The sequence below is a fragment of the Sinohyriopsis cumingii genome, chromosome 9, assembly GCF_028554795.1.
Source record: "Sinohyriopsis cumingii isolate HCF-2022 chromosome 9, ASM2855479v2, whole genome shotgun sequence".
NCBI classification, from domain to species: domain Eukaryota; kingdom Metazoa; phylum Mollusca; class Bivalvia; order Unionida; family Unionidae; genus Sinohyriopsis; species Sinohyriopsis cumingii.
In genome coordinates, this window is record NC_142969.1 from 108,556,893 (window position 1) to 108,579,135 (window position 22,243).

Consider the following 22,243-nt stretch of genomic DNA (forward strand, 5'->3'; position numbering starts at 1 on the left):
CATACACTAATTACAGGACTTTGTACATACACTAATTACAGGACTTTGTACATACACTAATTACATCACTTTGTACATACACTAATTACAGCACTTTGTACATGCACTAATTACAACACTTTGTACATACACTAATTACAACACTTGGTACATACACTAATTACAGCACTTTGTACATACACTAGTTACAAAACTTTTTACATACACTAATTACAACTTTGTACATGCACTAATTACAACTTTGTACATACGCTAATTACAAAACTTTGTACATACACTTATTACAACAGTTGGTACATACACTAATTACAGCACTTTGTACATACACTAATTACAGGACTTTGTACATACACTAATTACATCACTTTGTACATACACTAATTACAGCACTTTGTACATGCACTAATTACAACACTTTGTACATACACTAATTACAACACTTGGTACATACACTAATTACAACACTTGGTACATACACTAATTACAACACTTGGTACATACACTAATTACAACACTTGGTACATACACTAATTACAGCACTTTGTACATACACTAATTACATCACTTTGTACATACACTAATTACAACACTTTGTACATACACTAATTATAGCACTTTGTACATACACTAATTACAACACTTTGTACATACACAAATTGCAACACTTGGTACATACACTAATTACAGGACTTTGTACATACACTAATTACAGGACCTTGTACATACACTAATTACATCACTTTGTACATACACTAATTACATCACTTTGTACATGCACTAATTACAACACTTTGTACATACACTAATTACAACACTTGGTACATACACTAATTACAGCACTTTGTACATACACTAGTTACAAAACTTTTTACATACACTAATTACAACTTTGTACATGCACTAATTACAACTTTGTACATACGCTAATTACAAAACTTTGTACATACACTTATTACAACAGTTGGTACATACACTAATTACAGCACTTTGTACATACACTAATTACAGGACTTTGTACATACACTAATTACATCACTTTGTACATACACTAATTACAGCACTTTGTACATGCACTAATTACAACACTTTGTACATACACTAATTACAACACTTGGTACATACACTAATTACAACACTTGGTACATACACTAATTACAACACTTGGTACATACACTAATTACAGCACTTTGTACATACACTAATTACATCACTTTGTACATACACTAATTACAACACTTTGTATATACACCAATTACAGCACTTTGTACATACACTAATTACAGTACTTTGTACATACACTAATTACAACTTTGTACATACACTAATTACAACTTTGTACATGCACTAATTACAACTTTGTACATACGCTAATTACAAAACTTTGTACATACACTTATTACAACACTTGGTACATACACTAATTACAACACTTTGTACATTAATTACAACACTTGGTACATACACTAATTACAACACTTTGTACATACACTAATTACAACACTTTGTACTTAAAACACTTAGTACATACACTAATTACAACACTTGGTACATACACTAATTACAACACTTGGTACATACACTAATTACAACACTTTGTACATACACTAATTACTACACTTTGTACATGCACTAATTACAGCAGAATACTGAAGCTCACACTTCAGAGTTTCGAAGAAAACCACTGAAAAACAGTGTCATTCGAGTCTGCTGGTACACACAAATGTTTGTCTGGTAAATAATCCTGAAATTGTTGAATTAAATAAGTCCAGCATACTTAACACATTAACCTCTGGAGCTTTTTGTCATTTTTGCCTGAAAATTGAGTAGGAAATATATATTGAAAGCTATTTCTGAATATACTCGAAAACACCAAATCCCCGGTCATCTTTCAATAACATACTGCCTAGTTGTGTTAGAAACATCGTTTTTCGTTGGCTATTTGACTCGCGCATGAGTAGAAGGGTAAAAAAAATGTTATTTTTTATTTTATTTTTTATTTTTATTTTTTGCTAAATGGAGCCATTATTTTTGTATGGAGACCACTCTTTATTCCAAATGCTTATCTTATCTTACTTTTTGCAAAGGCTCATCTGTCTGTTTGCAGTTCATACCAGTTTGCCTTAGATCTGAGACCAAAAAGTCTAAAATCCGGACACAAATTCAGATTCCGACCACAGGCGAAATTTTGCGTAAAAAAAAATTCAGGTCCAGAAAATGAGGTTTTTCTATCAGTATTTTGTAGTGCAACTAGATATTCCAGATTATTTGGTATCATTGTAGAGCTACATCTGTCTACCTTTCTATAATACCACCCACTTCAGTGTATCATGCATGACCATGACGCTATAGAGCTCAGCAGTAGGCTACTGCCTCCTGCTCCTTAAAGTCGTCGCTAGGGGTTAATGTTTTAAAACCACAGATAATTAGATCTGATCCTTCACATATTTGTGTCAGCTGTATTTAAACATTTCTTCATGAGCTGTTTAGCGAACCATGTAGGGAAATATAACTTCAGTTTTCCTTTGTGTGGCCGAGTGGTCTAAAGCAATTGCCTTTACCGGTTACTGCCATCTCACCTCTGACTGCTTTGGTGGGTTTGTGAATAAGCTTTCCAGTAGCTTCCTACTGGTTAATGGTTCTTACCAGGGGTTCCTCTGGTTCTTCCTCCACCAGGTATACTGACTGCCTTGTATATACTATCTTGCGCGCAAAAATGGCATTAAACCTCTTTTCTTCTTACAAAACCATGAAAATAAATGATATTACACTGTGTTTAGGTAGCAATGTTTTCAGGTTATATTCTTTGGTTTCAGCTCAGAGACTTTTGAGACTTGATGTTTGTATTCTGATATTACAATTTCTCATAATTACTTCCTTAGATTCATAGTTGGACATCTTTGGGGTTGTTTTTACAGAAGAATTTTATAGAAGAAACATTCCACAAAAATTGGTTTTCAGATGTCACATTACCCCAAAATAGCACGACAATTTTAAATATTAAATAAAGCCTTAAGAAAAGATAGTGTATACTTATTTAACATAATCTGTTTGTGACAATAATTTGGTGTATACTTATTTAACATAATCTGTTTGTGACAATAATTTAGTGTATACTTATTTAACATAATCTGTTTGTGACAATAATTTAGTGTATACTTATTTAACATAATCTGTTTGTGACAATAATTTAGTGTATACTTATTTAACATAATCTGTTTGTGACAATAATTTAGTGTATACTTATTTAACATAATCTGTTTGTGACAATAATTTTTCCATCATTAACAATGGTATAGAAGTATGGTTTTTACTCCATTTAGGTGACAAATGGTTTTTCCCTTTGTAACCCTAATGGGGGGGTAGGGGGGTAGGTGAATCAAGACACTCGGAGACTCCATTTGGTTGACGGGTGGATTGGGCTTCCATGATACCCTTTTGTGGGACAGGCTGTTCTGGTCCCTGCATAATAAAAATTTACTTTATATTTCAATTAACCCTTTACCTCATGCAAGCACCTTTGGACGCTTCTACTCTATTCGTATTGAAGCGCCTTTTGATGCCTCTACTCCGTTCGCGTGGAAGCACCTTTTGACACCTGCTGTGAACATCAGCCATTTTAAGCGGGTTTTCATAAAGTCGCCTTTGGGGACAACCCCCTATTAGATACTACATTAATTTCTGTGAATGACCATTATGTCAGATCACGTGGTCACTGTTTATGCTCTGGTTGAAATCTGCTATTTAAAGTAACTGGTCATATTCTCCACTCTCCAAAATGGAGGTCGCAGATTTCATTCAATACTTATGAAGTTTTCACGATTAGAATCACAACTATGAAAGCTTCAGTAACTTAGGTAAAGGCTCTGATATTGATGTAGGCAGCAATTAGTTTTTATACACTATCAAATTCAGATGATTCAGTGATGTAGACATGGACAAAAATCTTGAAAAGTTCGAGTATGAGTAATGGCAGCTATGGTTGGTCACATGGCTTCACTAACTTGATGGTGAACTAGTTCTCTCAAGATTTTAAAGCACATAAAAAATTCTTCCTTGAAAAATAATTACACAGCTATAACAATCGGACTTTACTCTTAAAATTTTTCTATACAGAATAGATGTGTACCAAAAATGTAAAATGGTTAATAGTTAACAGGTAGGCCTATGTGTATGGAGTCGAATAGGTAACAGGTGTTCTATTTATAGTACACTGCACTGGGTAACTTGGCTTTATGAGGTAAAGGGTTAATAAATATTAATTCAGACCTGGAAATAGTACTGGAAATGTGCAAAATGCAGGCTTTTGATTGGTCAGAATATTTTTGATTAGAACTTTTCAAGCAAGATGTGTAGTCAAGTACATGTCTCCCTCGATAACTCGTGCAGATCAGGGTCCAAAAACATAAGCGAGGGCATGAGTTACTGAGGGACCTCAAAAAAATCTGCTAGATACTCAGAGAACCATGGGATTGGCAGAGGGGGACTGTGCTGTTTTAATGACTGGATCTTCATTTTATAATCATTTTATAATCATGTCGAGAATAATTGTCATTAAAGAGCTTTTTCTGATAAAGTTGTTCGTTATTCTGTATAAATTATATTTTCAAAATGTCCAACATCTGAATGGTCGATAATATGATTCCAAAATTGATTTCAACAACCAACATGGATATGCGAAAACATGGCTTTTTGTGTTGTTGACTAGTCTGGTTCCCAGAGTGGTTTTTAGAGTATTTTGCGAAACAATGAGTCTACAAAGTACGAAACCAGACTACCTAACAAGATTCCTTTTTATCAACCCAAAAAAACTTTCTTGAGACAATTGTGTACATCAAACCTCTCAAATTTTTATTTGTTCAGTTAGTAAAATATTTAATCTGTGATTTCGCATTCCATGTAATTTTGAAACTTCTTATCATCCTTGAAGATATCTCTATGTGCGATTTCAGAAACTCTCTGAAACTCGTTTTCCCCACAGTGGTCCGTATCTGTGAAACATACCTCATTATTTTATGAAGTACACATTTGGCTTGGTTTCCTTGCTATGTTTAATCAGTTATGATTAATTTAAGTTAGTTTAATTAGATTACGTAGACAATAACATTTATAAGTGTTTGATTGATGAACTTAAATGAGTTACCTGACATACGACTGGAGCATGTAGGATTTGTATGATTTTTAATTATTTGTTTTATTCCATCTCCTTTATTTGATTCAAAAAACATAATTAACGTGATGATAGAAAAGGAGGCCTACTTTTTATTTAGTGCAACAATACAACTAATGCTTCCGCTAATCCAATAATTATAAGAGGATGTTGCAATTATGATGATTACACTTAAAGAAAATCAGAAACCAATAAAAATATAGAATAATAATAAAAGCACTTTAGAAGAAAACCGTATTCTGAAGTATCACCTGCGACTCTAATGCCAATATTTAAATATTGGCATATCTTCTAGGAGATGAATTTCCGTGACCCCGTATGCAAAATGTCTGCGCCTATTCGGTTATTTTAGTGATGTGACGTCGTAATAGCAACTCCAGCATCCAAAATGGGGGTTGTCAGAGTAAAAGACAGTGCTGTTTTGCATTGCTTACAGGTGTAATAGCACATTAACAAAAGCCTGTGGACAACATTTTGTTTTCTTTTCCAAAAGATAAAGGCATAAACGATAAAATGAGCAATATATCAAAGTTTCCATTACCAGTTTGGATTGCGATTTTCTTAAAGTTCAACAAATAGGGATCAGATGTTTGGTATGTTCTGGTTTAAAAAATGGGATCCATGCCTGACCCCACATTATAAGCGGGTTTGCGAGTTATCAGGGTGCGAGTTACCAAGGGAGTGGTGTACAGTTTTTGGCCGAGGGACCTGACAGCAAATAAATATATGTATAGCTCTTTTCATGTCTTTGCACACACCGACACATTCAGCATCAGTGTTAATCTCAGGTACATGCATACAGACAAACGGTTTGATAATTTTCAGGAAGTAAAGCTTCCTATCCACAGATAAATAGCCCAGTTAATGTTTATTTACCTGCAGAACTTGGAATCATAAATATACAATACTTTCCAATGTCACACTGTGTTATTCCTGCCTTGGACTCTAACCTGACCTGTTCTTATTAGAAGGTGAATGTCACAAATGTGTTGCCTGCCAGTGTCCTATCACATACATTACTTTTTGTAAGATGAACATCAACAAGGATGCATTTGCAGCCTCTGTCTAGTCACTCACCAGAGAAACTTTTACTTATTACTGGTCCGGTGGCTTAGTGGTTAGAGCGTGCACCTCGGATGCAGGACAGCATGGGTTCGATCCCCAGCTGAGTCATACCAGAGGCTTACAAAAATGGTACTAACAGCTGCCTCGCTTGGCGTTCAGCATTAAGAGGCTAGTGTTACGACTGGTCGGCCTTGTGTCAGGATAATGTGACTGGGTGGAACATCATGCTACATATCTGCGGCATGATGCCCCAGTGCTAGACATCACTATAAATTGCCACATTGCAGACATCATAACGATATGACTGAGAAATTGTTAAAGCTATGTTAAAAATCAAAATCACACATCATTTTTACTTATTTGAAGGATGAACATGAACCAGTTTTGTCCGATGACTTGCTTGACATACTTCTAGTTATAGTAAGGTGGACTTCCAAAAGAGCATGTTGCCTGCCACTGCACAATCATGGTAAGATGCATCTGCATAGATTGTGCTGACCCCCAACCCATGAGATGGAAATACCATGATGTTCGTTTGTGTGTTGTTGTGGGGTTTAACGCCATTTTTCAGCACACGATAGGCTATGCATGGCGGCCAGTATTAATGGTGGAGGAAGAACCCAGGAAACCCCCAGGAAGAACCACCGACCCATGAGAATCTACTGGCAAGCTTTCTCACATACCCACATTAGCCGAATCCTAGACTCAAACACACGCAGACAGAGGTGAGATGGCAGTGATCCATAGTGGAGAGCGTTTTACACCACTCAGCCACTCAGGGCCCCTTCATTTGTGTACATTAGCACACCAAAACAGAAGATACTGACTTATTAACAAGTTGGGTTATTAAAAAAAGTTAAGAATCTTTATGATTTACAAATAAATTTATGTGTTTATTTTACACTTTTAATTACTGTATACATTTTCCATTTTTATCCTTTTACCTGTTACTATTTGTACCTTTCTTTACCCTTTATTGATATTGTTATGGGGGCTGAATGGTCTAAAGCGCTGTCTGTTACGGATCACTGCTGTCTCACCTCTGTCTGCGTGGGTTCGAGTCTTGGATTCGGCCAATGTTGGAATGTTAGAATGCTTCCAGTATCTTCTCGTGGGTCAGTGGTTCTTTCTGGGGGTTTCCTGGGTTCTTCCTCCACCATTAATACTGGCCACCATGTATAGCGTATTGTGTGCTGCAAAATGGTGTTAAACCCCACAACAACAATATTGTTAGGTATTTATGCCTTACCGCAACAGTGTTAGATGTTTATAATATTACCTTTATCTGTCTATATGTGTCTGTCAGTCCTTGCTTAAGTGTTGTGTTTAGATCATTTCCACGAACATGCTGCTGTTTTTTATATGTTACATTTTATTATTCCTTCTACATCTTACCTTTATAATGACACTGTATAGACAAGAATGTGCAGTTTTGCCATGAAATCCTGTTCAGACAATCTCTTTTCATTATTGCAGGGTCTTCAGAAGAAGGATGTAAAAATGCAAGGATCAGATGTTGAGGTAAAAAGTGGCACCCAGCCTCCATGGCACGACATGATGCTAGACAGAAAGGGCAGTGAAGTTGTTGAGGTGATAAGCGACACCCAGCTTTCACAACACGACATGATGCTAGTCAGAAAGGGCAGTGAAGATGTTGAGCTGAAGAGTGACACCCAGCTTTCACAACACGACATGATGCTAGTCAGAAAGGGCAGTGAAGATGTTGAGCTGAAGAGTGACACCCAGCTTTCACCACATGACATGCTGCTAGTCAGAAAGGGCAGTGAAGTTGTTGAGGTGAAGAGTGACCCCCAGCTTACACCACATGACATGATGCTAGTCAGAAAGGGCAGTGAAGATGTTGAGGTGAAGAGTGACACCCAGCTTTCACCACACAACATGTTGCTAGTCAGAAAGGGCAGTGAAGATGTTGAGGTGAAGAGTGACACCCAGCTTTCACAACATGACATGATGCTAGTCAGAAAGGGCAGTGAAGATGTTGAGGTGAAGAGTGACACCCAGCTTTCACCACACAACATGTTGCTAGTCAGAAAGGGCAGTGAAGATGTTGAGGTGAAGAGTGACACCCAGCTTTCACAACATGACATGATGCTAGTCAGAAAGGGCAGTGAAGATGTTGAGGTGAAGAGTGACACCCAGCTTTCACCACACAACATGTTGCTAGTCAGAAAGGGCAGTGAAGATGTTGAGGTGAAGAGTGACACCCAGCTTTCACAATATGACATGATGCTAGTCAGAAAGGGCAGTGAAGATGTTGAGGTGAAGAGTGACCCCCAGCTTTCACCACATGCCATGATGCTAGTCAGAAAGGGCAGTGAAGATGTTGAGGTGAAGAGTGACACCCGGCTTTCACCACATGACATGATGCTAGTCAGAAAGGGCAGTGAAGTTTTTGAGCTGAAGAGTGACCCCCAGCTTTTACCACATGACATGATGCTAGTCAGAAAGGGCAGTGAAGATGTTGAGGTGAAGAGTGACACCCAGCTTTCACCACACAACATGTTGCTAGTCAGAAAGGGCAGTGAAGATGTTGAGGTGAAGAGTGACACCCAGCTTTCACAACATGACATGATGCTAGTCAGAAAGGGCAGTGAAAATGTTGAGGTGAAGAGTGACACCCAGCTTTCACCACACAACATGTTGCTAGTCAGAAAGGGCAGTGAAGATGTTGAGGTGAAGAGTGACACCCAGCTTTCACAACATGACATGATGCTAGTCAGAAAGGGCAGTGAAGATGTTGAGGTGAAGAGTGACACCCAGCTTTCACCACACAACATGTTGCTAGTCAGAAAGGGCAGTGAAGATGTTGAGGTGAAGAGTGACACCCAGCTTTCACAACATGACATGATGCTAGTCAGAAAGGGCAGTGAAGATGTTGAGGTGAAGAGTGACCCCCAGCTTTCACCACATGCCATGATGCTAGTCAGAAAGGGCAGTGAAGATGTTGAGGTGAAGAGTGACACCCGGCTTTCACCACATGACATGATGCTAGTCAGAAAGGGCAGTGAAGTTTTTGAGCTGAAGAGTGACCCCCAGCTTTTACCACATGACATGATGCTAGTCAGAAAGGGCAGTGAAGATGTTGAGGTGAAGAGTGACACCCAGCTTTCACCACACAACATGTTGCTAGTCAGAAAGGGCAGTGAAGATGTTGAGGTGAAGAGTGACACCCAGCTTTCACAACATGACATGATGCTAGTCAGAAAGGGCAGTGAAAATGTTGAGGTGAAGAGTGACACCCAGCTTTCACCACACAACATGTTGCTAGTCAGAAAGGGCAGTGAAGATGTTGAGGTGAAGAGTGACACCCAGCTTTCACAACATGACATGATGCTAGTCAGAAAGGGCAGTGAAGATGTTGAGGTGAAGAGTGACCCCCAGCTTTCACCACATGCCATGATGCTAGTCAGAAAGGGCAGTGAAGATGTTGAGGTGAAGAGTGACACCCGGCTTTCACCACATGACATGATGTTAGTCAGAAAGGGCAGTGAAGTTTTTGAGCTGAAGAGTGACCCCCAGCTTTTACCACATGACATGATGCTAGTCAGAAAGGGCAGTGAAGATGTTGAGGTGAAGAGTGACACCCAGCTTTTACTACATGCCATGATGCTAGTCAGAAAGGGCAGTGAAGTTGTTGAGGTGAAGAGTGACCCCCAGCTTTCACCACATGACATGATGCTAGTCAGAAAGGGCAGTGAAGATGTTGAGGTGAAGAGTGACACCCGGCTTTCACCACATGACATGATGCTAGTCAGAAAGGGAAGTGAAGATGTTGAGGTGAAGAGTGACCCCCAGCTTTCACCACACGCCATGTTGCTAGTCAGAAAGGGCAGTGAAGATGTTGAGGTGATGAGTGACACCCAGCTTTCACCACATGACATGATGCTAGAAAGAAAGGGCAGTGAAGATGTTGAGCTGAAGAGTGACCCCCAGGTTTCACCACATGCCATGTTGCTAGTCAGAAAGGGCAGTGAAGATGTTGAGGTGATGAGTGACACCCAGCTTTCACAACACGACATGATGCTAGACAGAAAGGGCAGTGAAGATTTTGAGGTGAAGAGTGACCCCCAGCTTTCACAACATGACATGATGCTAGACAGAAAGGGCAGTGAAGATGTTGAGGTGAAGAGTGACCCCCAGCTTTCACCACACGACATGATGCTAGACAGAAAGGGCCGTGAAGATGTTGAGGTGAAGAGTGACCCTCAGCTTTCACCACACGACATGATGCTAGACAGAAAGGGCAGTGAAGATGTTGAGGTGAAGAGTGACACTCAGCTTTCACGACGTGACATGATGCTGAACAGAGAGGACAGTGAAGATGATGTAGAAGGAACTCAAAAATGCTCCCAGGACAGAGATCAACAAGTGGGGGAAAGTGAACCAGATTTTGAAATAATTAAGAATTTTAGTTCTGCTCTACCATTTGTAAATGAGAAAGGTGTCATGATTACACATATGATGTCAGAGGGTGAAATTTCATGTTCTGAGAAAGAGATAAAGAAGACAACCTCTTCTGATTTTAGAGAAAACGCAGTGAAGTCCACCTTGTTGGGGTTGGACGAGTCATTGATGTTGGCTGAATATGTGAGGAAAACAGGAGCAGTTACACATTTTCAGGAGAACAAATTATCTGTTTGTAGTAGTGGATTTGAGAGCAGGAAAGTGGGTAATTTTGATCATGACCTTGAAATATCAAGTATACAAAATTGGGAGAGCAAAGTACTTATTGACAGTACAAAGGATTATGTCAAAGAAATCAATACAAATAATAATAATAATGATATTAATGTTGTTAACTCTGATACAGTATGTAGTGCTCTGAAATTTGAAGTGTCTGATTTTTCTATTATGTCAAAAACTAAGGATGTGTCTAACGACAAGTCTCAGTGTGAGCCTATCTTTTCCAAAACTCTAGTTCATGATCTCACTGTGAATTCCCCTGAAGACTCGCAATTATCTATCGGAACAGGAGAAACAGTTATAGTTAATAATGATGTGACAACCAAGGATCTGTTGCCTTCAAATGGGCATTGTTCCATTGCAGTAGATGCCACTGAAATGATATCTTCATCAGTGTCTAGATCTGAGAAGCCTTTAGATGACTCTCTTGGCATTACAGACCCAGCAATCATCTCAGTATCTGGTTCAGTGTCCAAAACGTATTCTCAATTCAGCCATGCCAGTGTTAATGAGTCTACTGCCAGGAAATCTAATTCTCCATCAATGGAACAACAAACTGTGGTGGTTAGGACTGCTATGGATGGAAGATCAAGTCAGAAATCTAATTCTCCGTCAATGGAACAACAAATTGTGGTAGTTAGTACTGCAGAACCAACAACATACTCTGAGATCTTCAAGACAAATACTAAATCAGAAGTGGGTTTAAATCTGGAAGCTGGTAATACAAGAGTGAAAAGAACACCAAGTCCAGTTAATTCTGAAACTGTGCTCGATTTAGTTAATGCAAGCATGCCAAATCTTGACAGTAGTGTAGGATTGTCAATTTCAGGTATGCAAGATGATGCCAATGCTGCAGGACTATCAGTGCCTGGTATGAAAAAGTTTTCACCAGGATTATGCTTGAACCCAGCAGAAGGATTTACACCAGTTCCAGGTCCATTCAGTTCTCAACCTGTGCTTGCTGCTGTAGTGCCAAATTTGTCCAGTTCTTTCATGCCAGTATTTTCTATGCCTCAAGTCCAGACAGATAGGTTTGGAATGCCTAGTGCACCACAAAGGAGCACCACTTCACCACCTACAGCAGGGATGGTTTTGGCTACCCAAAAGGGGATACCTGACCCTGCAGGTAGTATAATGGGGGTGGACCCTATCTTGTACCAGACTGTTTTAGCACAGATCATGAAGGCTTATCCAGATTTGTCCAAAAATTCAGAAATGCTCCGGTCTCTAGCTCTGCAGCAGACAACATTGCTGCAATTCTACATAAGTGGGGGAGGAGGTAATTTTAATATCACGGGGCCTGTACCTCAGTCAAGTGTACCATCTCAGTTAGGAACCACAGGGCCTAGTAGACTTTGGACAGAATTCGAAGGTACGGGTATGAATGTGTTGGTCCATTCAGACAGCAATGAGTCTACAGATATTCCTAAAAAGCCCTTGGCTCCACCACCTGGAAACTTGCCTAATGTGTTCTCATCTGAAAGTAGTTTTAGCAATTCGGTTTGCAAAGGATTTGATTTCACTTCAGCAGTAGAACCTACTTTGAAACCCGTTGGTGGTGCTTCATCATCGGTGACGACTTCATCATTAAGTTTTTCATTTGCTAACACTGCAGGCTCTTTTACTGCCACTGCAAAGATTGACGCACAAACAAAATCTGAGACAACCCACAATGATCTTCATCCCATCTTGTCTGTAACTAGCAAAACAGATCAGGTTCAATCCAAAGCAGCGCAAGAAGATAATGTTGAGGAAAATATAAACAGTGCTGCTAAAATTGAAACAAGCACACAAGACAGAATTTCTTCCGCTGATTGGGGGTCTGTTTGTCACAAAAATGAACTGGATGTACTACATAAGAATAAAAAATTACTAACTCAAGATCTGGAGTCACCAAAGTTGTCAGGCTTTCATTTGGGGTCCATGCAAACAAAACCAGGTGGATCTCTTCAGAATCTTCATGGAGCTTCCAACAACAGGGAACCACCAGGACAAGCAAGTAATGAAAACAAAACCTTGATGCCACAGTCAGATTTAGCATCTTATCATGTGATGCCACCCTGGGCAGCACAGCCATCTATGTTGCAACCAAGATTTGGATCCTATCCCATGATGCCACTCATGGCAGCTCAACCTCAGTTAATATATCCTCAGTATGTCAAGCCTAATGTGTTATCAAACCTGTTATCACCTCGTATGGCACAGCCACGTGTGTTTCATCCTCGTGTGATGCAGCCACGTTTTACACAGCACCAGCCTAAAAAACCACACTTCATGAAACCTCATCACAGTCTTTCAGCAGGTTGGCAACATGGTTTTCCACAGAGCACTCTAGGATTACCACAAAATGTTAGACAACAGAATGTTTCTACACCTGCAGAGGATCATAATGACAGTACCAAAGGGACAAGAAATCACACTGTTACAAGGGAGACATCTGTGCCTCATAAAATTCCTGACTCAGATAAACACAATGTTACAAGTGACACATCTGTTAAGACTCTTGACTCTGATAAACATACTGTTACAAGTGACACATCTGTGCCTCATAGGACTCTTGACTCTGATAAACACAGTATTACAAGGGACTTGCCTGTACCACAAAGGACTCCTGGTTCTGATGTTGCTAAAACTTCCGAATTTACAAAGACAGTCAAATCTACTTCACCTGCAGACAAATTCATCTCAAATTTAGTGGGAAATGAAATCTCCAAATCTGCTGAGAAATTGAATGTTTCTGGCCTGTGTCCCATCAGCACCCAATCTACAGCTTTTGGTTCCAAACTTGCAGGAGTTGGCTCTGATACGCAAGTCGTTGAACTGAAGCTTGGTTCTCCTTTTGGATCTGAAGAAGCTGGTCAGCCGGACTTTTTACCCAGTTTTGTGAAGACGGATCCGTACACCTCAATGAGGAAACCGGCACCTGCTGTTTCAAAGACTGCAGCCATTCCTGAACTCATGAAAACTCAGAGCTGGAGGGGTGCCACATGGGAAAGCAGAGAAAACTGGGATGACGAGGTGGATGAATACCCAGAACCATTTATACTCAATCACAATGTGAAGAGAGAAATTACTGGTTTCAATGGTTCCTTTTCAGCTATTGTTAAACCAAGAGGTAAATATTATCTTCTATTTAAAAATCCCCATTTGAGACATTTATCTTCACCTATCATCAGCCTTATCTCTTGAATTCAGCACATTTTATTTTAAATAGAAGTAATTACATTATTAATTTTGACCTTACAAAAGTCCTGAAAATGTTTGGTTGGCTTTCAGTTCAAACTGTGCAATAAGAGTTTGTGGTATACAGCCATCCTGTCCCTAGGCCAAATTGTTTAATAGTTTGAAGCATTTATGAAAGATGCAGTTTTCCAGATAGGAATTTCTTACAGGAGTGGCCGAGTGGTCTAAAGCGTTCTTCGTTACGGATCACTGCCATCTCACCTCTGTCTGCGGCGGTTCGAGTCTAGGATTCAGCCAATGTGGGTATGTGAGAAAGCTTGCCAGTAGCTTCTCGTGGGTCAGTGGTTCTTTCCGGGGTTTTCCCGGGTTCTTCCTCCACCATTAATACTGGCCGCTAGTGTGGGTATGCAGGAACGCCTGCCAGTATCTTCTCGTGGGTAGGTGGTTCTTCCCTGGGTTTTCCAGGGTTCTTCCTCCACCAGTTATACTGACTGCCATGTATAGCCTATCTTGTGCTGAAAAATGTCATTAAACCCTAGAACAACAACAACAATATAATAGCAACACTTATTCTTTCAATTATAAAACTGCAAGATAATATCACGTTATGATGTCGTACATACAGTGACATTAACTATAGTGTTGGTGAATGTATTAATGTGGGAACAATGGAATCCATCATGGGCATCATTGTAGGGTGGAAAAATTCTACACATGGGTCAGAAGTTTGCATCAGAATCAAGGCTGAGTTGAGTGTCCGTTGTAAAATTTTATTTTGAGATTTTGAGTACCACTGCTCAGAGATTATTTGAGAGTTCTTCCTCTTGAGGAGATTTTGAGTACCACTGTTCAGATTATTTGAGAGTTCTTCCTCTTGAGGAGATTTTGAGTATCACTACTCAGAGATTATTTTGGAGTTCTTCCTCTTAAGGAGATTTTGAGTACCACTGCTCAGAGATTATTTTAGAGTTCTTCCTCTTAAGGAGACTTTGAGTACCACTGCTTAGATATTATTTTAGAGTTCTTCCTCCTGAAGAGATTTAAAGCACTTTGGTCTGTGGTCATACTAATTTTTGAAAGTGCAATAAATGACTTACAGATTTAAAAACAAAGTTATTGACAGTTTTGTTACAAAATAACCGTGGAGGTCCTGGAAATGAAAATGACAGAGCACAACTAGCACCTTTTCAGTGGCGCACATCTGAAGTAAGGCCAAGCTGTACACTCTGGTCCAAATTACACACATTAATCATACACCAGAATAAATCTACTTGTATCATGTACTTACTATAATACCTAATTTACTGATACATGCACTCTCGTTGTACCATGTACTTACTATAATACCTAATTGACTGATACATGCACTCTAATTGTACCATATACTTACTATAATACCTAATTGACTGATACATGCACTCTAATTGTACCATGTACTTACTATAATACCTAATTGACTGATACATGCACTCTAATTGTACCATGTACTTACTATAATACCTAATTGACTGATACATACACTCTAATTGTACCATATACTTATTATAATACCTAATTTACTGATACATACACTCTAATTGTACCATGTACTTACTATAATACCTAATTTACTGATACATACACTCTAATTGTACCATGTACTTACTATAATACCTAATTGACTGATGCATGCACTTTAATTGTACCATGTACTTACTATAATACCTAATTTACTGATACATGCACTCTAATTGTACCATGTACTTACTATAATACCTAATTGACTGATGCATGCACTCTAATTGTACCATGTACTTACTATAATACCTAATTGACTGATGCATGCACTCTAATTGTACCATGTACTTACTATAATACCTAATTTACTGATACATGCACTCTAATTGTACCATGTACTTACTATAATACCTAATTGACTGATACATACACTAATTGTACCATATACTTATTATAATACCTAATTTACTGATACATACACTCTAATTGTACCATGTACTTACTATAATACCTAATTTACTGATACATACACTCTAATTGTACCATGTACTTACTATAATACCTAATTGACTGATGCATGCACTCTAATTGTACCATGTACTTACTATAATACCTAATTTACTGATACATACACTCTAATTGTATCATGTACTTACTATAATACCTAATTTATTGATACATGCACTCTAATTATACCATGTACTTACTATAATACCTAATTGACTGATGCATGCACTTTAATTGTACCATGTACTTACTATAATACCTAATTTACTGATACATACACTCTAATTGTACCATGTACTTACTATAATACCTAATTGACTGATACATGCAGACTTCTTGTACTTACTATAGGACCTAATTGACTGATACATGTATTCTACTTGTACTGTGTACTTACTATAATACCTAATTTACTGATGCATGCATTCTACTTGTACTGTGTACTTACTATACCAATAAATGCATTCTTAATGTACCTTCTATATCTCCTCAGTTAACTGCTATGCACTCTTGGGTAATGTACCTGCATTATCTGCCCAATTAATTGCTCCACACTCATCTATAGTTTGCCCGCCATATCGGCCCATTTAAATGCTACACACTTTTCTATAGTGTACTTACTCAATTAACTGCTACGTACTCCTGTACATTGCAACAACAATATCTACCTAATTATGCTACAAACATTCTTGTTAAATTCAAAGAAATTTAATGTATCATGTGATAATAATTATTAATCCTTTGTAGAATTTTTGGGGAAAATAAATAATACCCTATATGTGTTTGAGAGTTTGTTTTTACATTTGTACAGTTGGCCCCATACTAAAGATTGGATTAATTTGCCTACCATTAAAATGCACACAATTTGATTTCAGTAAACCCCCCCCCCATTTTATAAATAAGCAAGTGACTGCCTTTGACTTGGATAGTTTGTGTAAAGGAATTCAGTAAAAAGAGTGAGGTTTACATTCTTTATCTATACCCTATTTGCACAGACAAAATCTGAGGATGGAGATGAAATCAGAATCCATACCAGCTTAGCACATTGTGTTTCTGCCTTATTCACATGTATATTTCAGCAGGAAAATGACATCAGCTCATGTTGTGTTCCCACAGCCTGAGTGAAGGTACACAATATTGGACTTGAGACCTTGCCTTGTTACAAACTGTGCACACTTAACAAATTGAACCAGAAGACTTGAAAATGTTTTTACAATAGTTGCTTTGGCCAATTGAAACTTTGGTTGAATATTGCTATATGCCTATTTAATATTACTAGATACCAGTTTGATTTGTTTATATACTTATTTAATAGTACCATAGTATTTGCATACCCTCCCACTTGTTTGTACCCCCTATTGATTTTAAAAATGAAAAATGAAGGAATAAAAAATGCACAAAACAATGTCATTTCATTAATTGATTTATACGTTCTAACCTCATTGTTGCCAAGGGATCCCATACACTGTCAAATTATTGGCATTTCAACACAAACGGAAGCTCATAATGTAAACAAGGAAATAGACATCTTGCTTTCCATTTCTGGTTTCTAGAATAGTTTTTTTCAGTACAAATGTCATCTTCATCCACTGTTTTCAATGACTAGTTTTAATATTTCTAAAATAAATTGAACAAATAGATAAGAGGAACTCTTTTATACATGTGTTCAAGACATTTAAATCTAAAATTTATGGAATTATCGAGATTTTCAAAGATGGTGAACAATATGGCAACCGCGTCGCTAAAGAAACTCCATTTTGATTTGGAATGCCAACACGGTGACAGTGTTTGGGACCAACTGGCAAGAGTCAGTTAAGACTATATAAATTAGTGAATGAAATGACTAAGTTTTATGCATTGTTTATATCCGTGTTATATTCTTATTTTAAAATCAGTATGGGGTTACAAACAAACGGGTCAGAATACTATATGTACTAATTTATTATTTCTGTTTGTGTACGTAATATTATTAGATAGTGATGGGAATCGGTCAGAAATTCATAATCGATAATCGGTTCCACTTAACCAACTGATAATCGATTATAATCGGTTACTAAGAGCAAATTTTAATTTCTGTTTGTTATTCATTTATATCTTTGATCAATAATTCAAGATGTTAGTAAATGTACAGGAGTGATCTCTTTTAATGACATGTATACTTTAACCTGATAATAATATTACATTTTTGTCTATTGTGTTGTGTGTTATTTTTGTTCTACATCTTTGTTAAATGAACGCAACTTTTTATGGCTGATAAGTCATATGCAACTGAAATACTGCTACAGTCCCCCAAAATTCTTTCATTCATATGTGATGTGTCTATAATTTTAAGTGCTGAAGGACACGGTTTTCTTGTTTGTCATTGTTTACAAATACTTCAAATAATATTGCATTTAAAACTGAAACAAATCGTCAAAATGTGTTTAAAGTTATTAATTCAACTATTTAACAACTTGATCATGTAATAATGGCTATATGCTCCTAATTAGGAAATTTTGCACCTATGAAGTATCATATGGTTTTATATTTGTAGTTGTGAAGGGAATTAATAAATTTCAGGTCAACTTTAGTGGCTGGGAGTTTTTCTAACCTTTGTGCTTTGCATACAACTAAAAAGTAGTCTCCCTTTACTCATATTCGATTATGGAGTTTCACAGTTGATTATCTTATTGGTTCGCTAAACCAACTGATGATTGATTATAATCGATAATCGGAACAACTCTATTATTAGATGCCTATTTATTATTGCTATATGCTTCTTTATTGTTGCTATATACCAAGTTAGTATTGTCATAGGTTATTGTTGCTATATACCAATTTATTATTGCTATATTCATAGGTTGCTGCATTTGTATGGGAAAATATGAACAAGTTTTTCAGTTGGATATACTGCATGACCTTGTTCATATTTTCCCATGCAAATGCAGTAACTTTTGTATTATATGCTCATTTTCTTATTCTACCTAAGGCTTAATTATATAAACAAAAATATACTACAAGAAACAAAGTAACTGAATTTATGCTGTATTCCAAACTAAATACACAAGCACAGATTCATCAGTACACAAATACAACATTAATAATGCACACGTAACTCCTCCTAGATAAATTTGAACTTTTTTGCGTGCTAGACATCACTTTCGAAGGATAATGGAGTTTTGGTCTAGTTAAAATTGAAATTTAGAGTCATATCATGAATGACTGTGTATTACAACTTTTCCATTTAGTCTTGAATGAATAAATTTTGGTATTTTTGTCGATTCTACTAAATTTTGTGATAGTGACTGGATTTATCTGTGTCAGTTCTACATGAAGTACATCTGATTTCATCAGCAAGGGAGCAGCATGTTGACGTCTGCAAATTTTTCTGTTCTGTCATTGAATGTTTGGAATCATAATGTGGGAAAAATATGAAGTCTTTCACTTGTAATTATCAAAAAGATGCTATAGAATATAATGTTTATTTCATTTTGAGTGCAGTAAGGAGGATGCAATTGCACTTGTCATTGAAATTACAGTATAGTTTCAAAATGTGTAATCAGGCTTTAGAACCCATGACTTGGCTCATGTAATTCGGATTTGCAGAACTAAGAAAGTACATTTTGTGGAAATTCAGGATGTAAAACTGTAAGTACATGTATATATTTTGACATTCTTATTACCAGCTGAAGAAGACTCATTTATGTCTTGTCACTTGCATGTTATTTGTTAGGGACCCAGACCTGTCTGGCATCTATCTCTAGCCTAAATCTGAAACATTGTATCAAAAAAGTTGATGCAGAATGTGGCAAAGCAGCTGGTATGTGGCAGTCCACAAAACATCTGCTTTAGTTCATTCAGAAACAAATTTAATCAACCAAAATGTAAAGCGTGCTCTATGTGAGTGTACATGATTTGTTTACAAAATAGTTCCTAATACACTATTGGGCACATGTAAGTGTAATATGAAGTGCATATGAGTGCAGTATCATAAAATATTGCATGATTCTGACAATGTAAAATTAACAGAGAAAAAAATGAGCATAAAATAAATCAATTTATCATTGTTATATGCTTGATTATTGTTGCTGTATAACAATTTATCATTGCCATATGTTTATTTAATGTTGCTATATACCAATTTATCATTGCCATATGTTTATTTAATGTTGCTATATAACAATTTGTTATTGCTATATGCTTATTTATTGTGCCAGTTTATTATTGCTGTTTGCATATTTATGGTACCAATTATTGGTTTATGGTTATTTATTGTTGCTATATAACAATTTATTATTGCTATATTCTTATTTATTATTGCTGTATAACAATTCATCATTGCCATATGTTTATTTAATGTTGCTATATAACAATTTATCATTGCCATATGTTTATTTAATGTTGCTATATACCAATTCATCATTGCCATATGTTTATTTAATGTTGCTATATAACAATTTATCATTGCCATGTGTTTATTTAATGTTGCTATATACCAATTTATCATTGCGATATGTTTATTTAATGTTGCTATATACCAATCCATCATTGCCATATGTTTATTTAATGTTGCTATATAACAATTTATCATTGCCATATGTTTATTTAATGTTGCTATATAACAATTTGTTATTGCTATATGCTTATTTATTGTGCCAGTTTATTATTGCTGTTTGCATATTTATGGTACCAATTATTGGTTTATGGTTATTTATTGTTGCTATATAACAATTTATTATTGCTATATTCTTATTTATTATTGCTGTATAACAATTCATCATTGCCATATGTTTATTTAATGTTGCTATATAACAATTTATCATTGCCATATGTTTATTTAATGTTGCTATATACCAATTCATCATTGCCATATGTTTATTTAATGTTGCTATATAACAATTTATGATTGCCATGTGTTTATTTAATGTTGCTATATACCAATTCATCATTGCCATATGTTTATTTAATGTTGCTATATAACATTTTATCAATGCCTTATGTTTATTTAATGTTGCTATATAACAATTTATCATTGCCATATGTTTATTTAATGTTGCCATATAACAATTTATCATTGCCATATGTTTATTTAATGTTGCTATATAACAATGCTGTTGGGGATTTCAGTGCATCTAAGGTTTCCGTCACCAATATTGAAGTGAAATGCTTGCTGAATTCAACTTATTGATGAAAATAAAATACTGCAAAATGCTTGCCATTTGAAAAGAGGCAATTGTCACCAGAACATTCTGTTCAAAATAATATTAATTTTGGACACATGCCCCCCCCGTGTTTTCATGACTCACAGTATGTTGGCCTATTCTGCGCACATCTTTGAAAAGAAGTAATGTTTATCCATCAGCTATAGAAATGAAATACATTACTTTGGACTGTTTCTGTCAGCAGTTCAGTTGAGTAATTCGGTCAGTTTATAGCTCGATTTACAAAATTCAGTGTAACAATGCCAGTAAGCGGCAAGAGATATTAAGCAAACTAAACCAATCTTGTAAATTTTATTTAGTAAAGTTCAACATTTTATTAAAAAAATAAGCTATTTATGTGGAAGAGAAACAACAATGAATAGGATGTAATGTGTTAACAACATTTTGTTTATGGGGAAAAATTGCTAAAGAATTTAGAAACAAAAATTTCTTGAGCATATCAGTCTAGCGGCAAGCTGATACATTGGGTAGCAGATGATTTTGTACATGTGGAACAACTTCTTGCTAACTTGGAAACTTGGATTAAGATGGAGAATTTTCTTAAGGTATACATTTCCATCTTTTAAATAATATTTTTATTTGTATGATTCCATCTTTTAAATAATATTTTTATTTGTATGATTCTAAAAGATACATAGTAAATAGGATTTTCTGGGTTACAGGTTCAAGAAGGTCATGGAGTAGGCCTTCATGTTGACATTTAGAAATCACATTTTCATATGCATTTCGAGTCGAAATATGGGATAGTTTTGTACACTTTATGAATATCACTTTTCTTAATTAAAGTACGATCATTTTTTCTCAATACAAAATGGATTTTTTACCCAAAAATAACATGTGATCCAATGTTTACAGAAATGATGTATCATTGCACAGAATTACCCGATGTACAGAATTGGCCAACATGGTGGTACTAATT

At 36.5% G+C, this 22,243-nt stretch overlaps 1 protein-coding gene across 2 annotated transcripts in view; it reads left to right on the forward strand.

Moving 5' to 3' along the window:
* Positions 1-22,243, forward strand: part of LOC149792448 (uncharacterized) — a 124,534-nt gene that overhangs the window by 32,626 nt on the left and 69,665 nt on the right. For both annotated transcript variants that reach the window (XM_089971028.1, XM_089971029.1), the window contains exon 8: positions 7,709-14,051. In XM_089971028.1, coding sequence (XP_089827154.1) covers positions 7,709-14,051 — 6,343 coding nt within the window. The remainder of the gene's footprint in view (positions 1-7,708; positions 14,052-22,243) is intronic.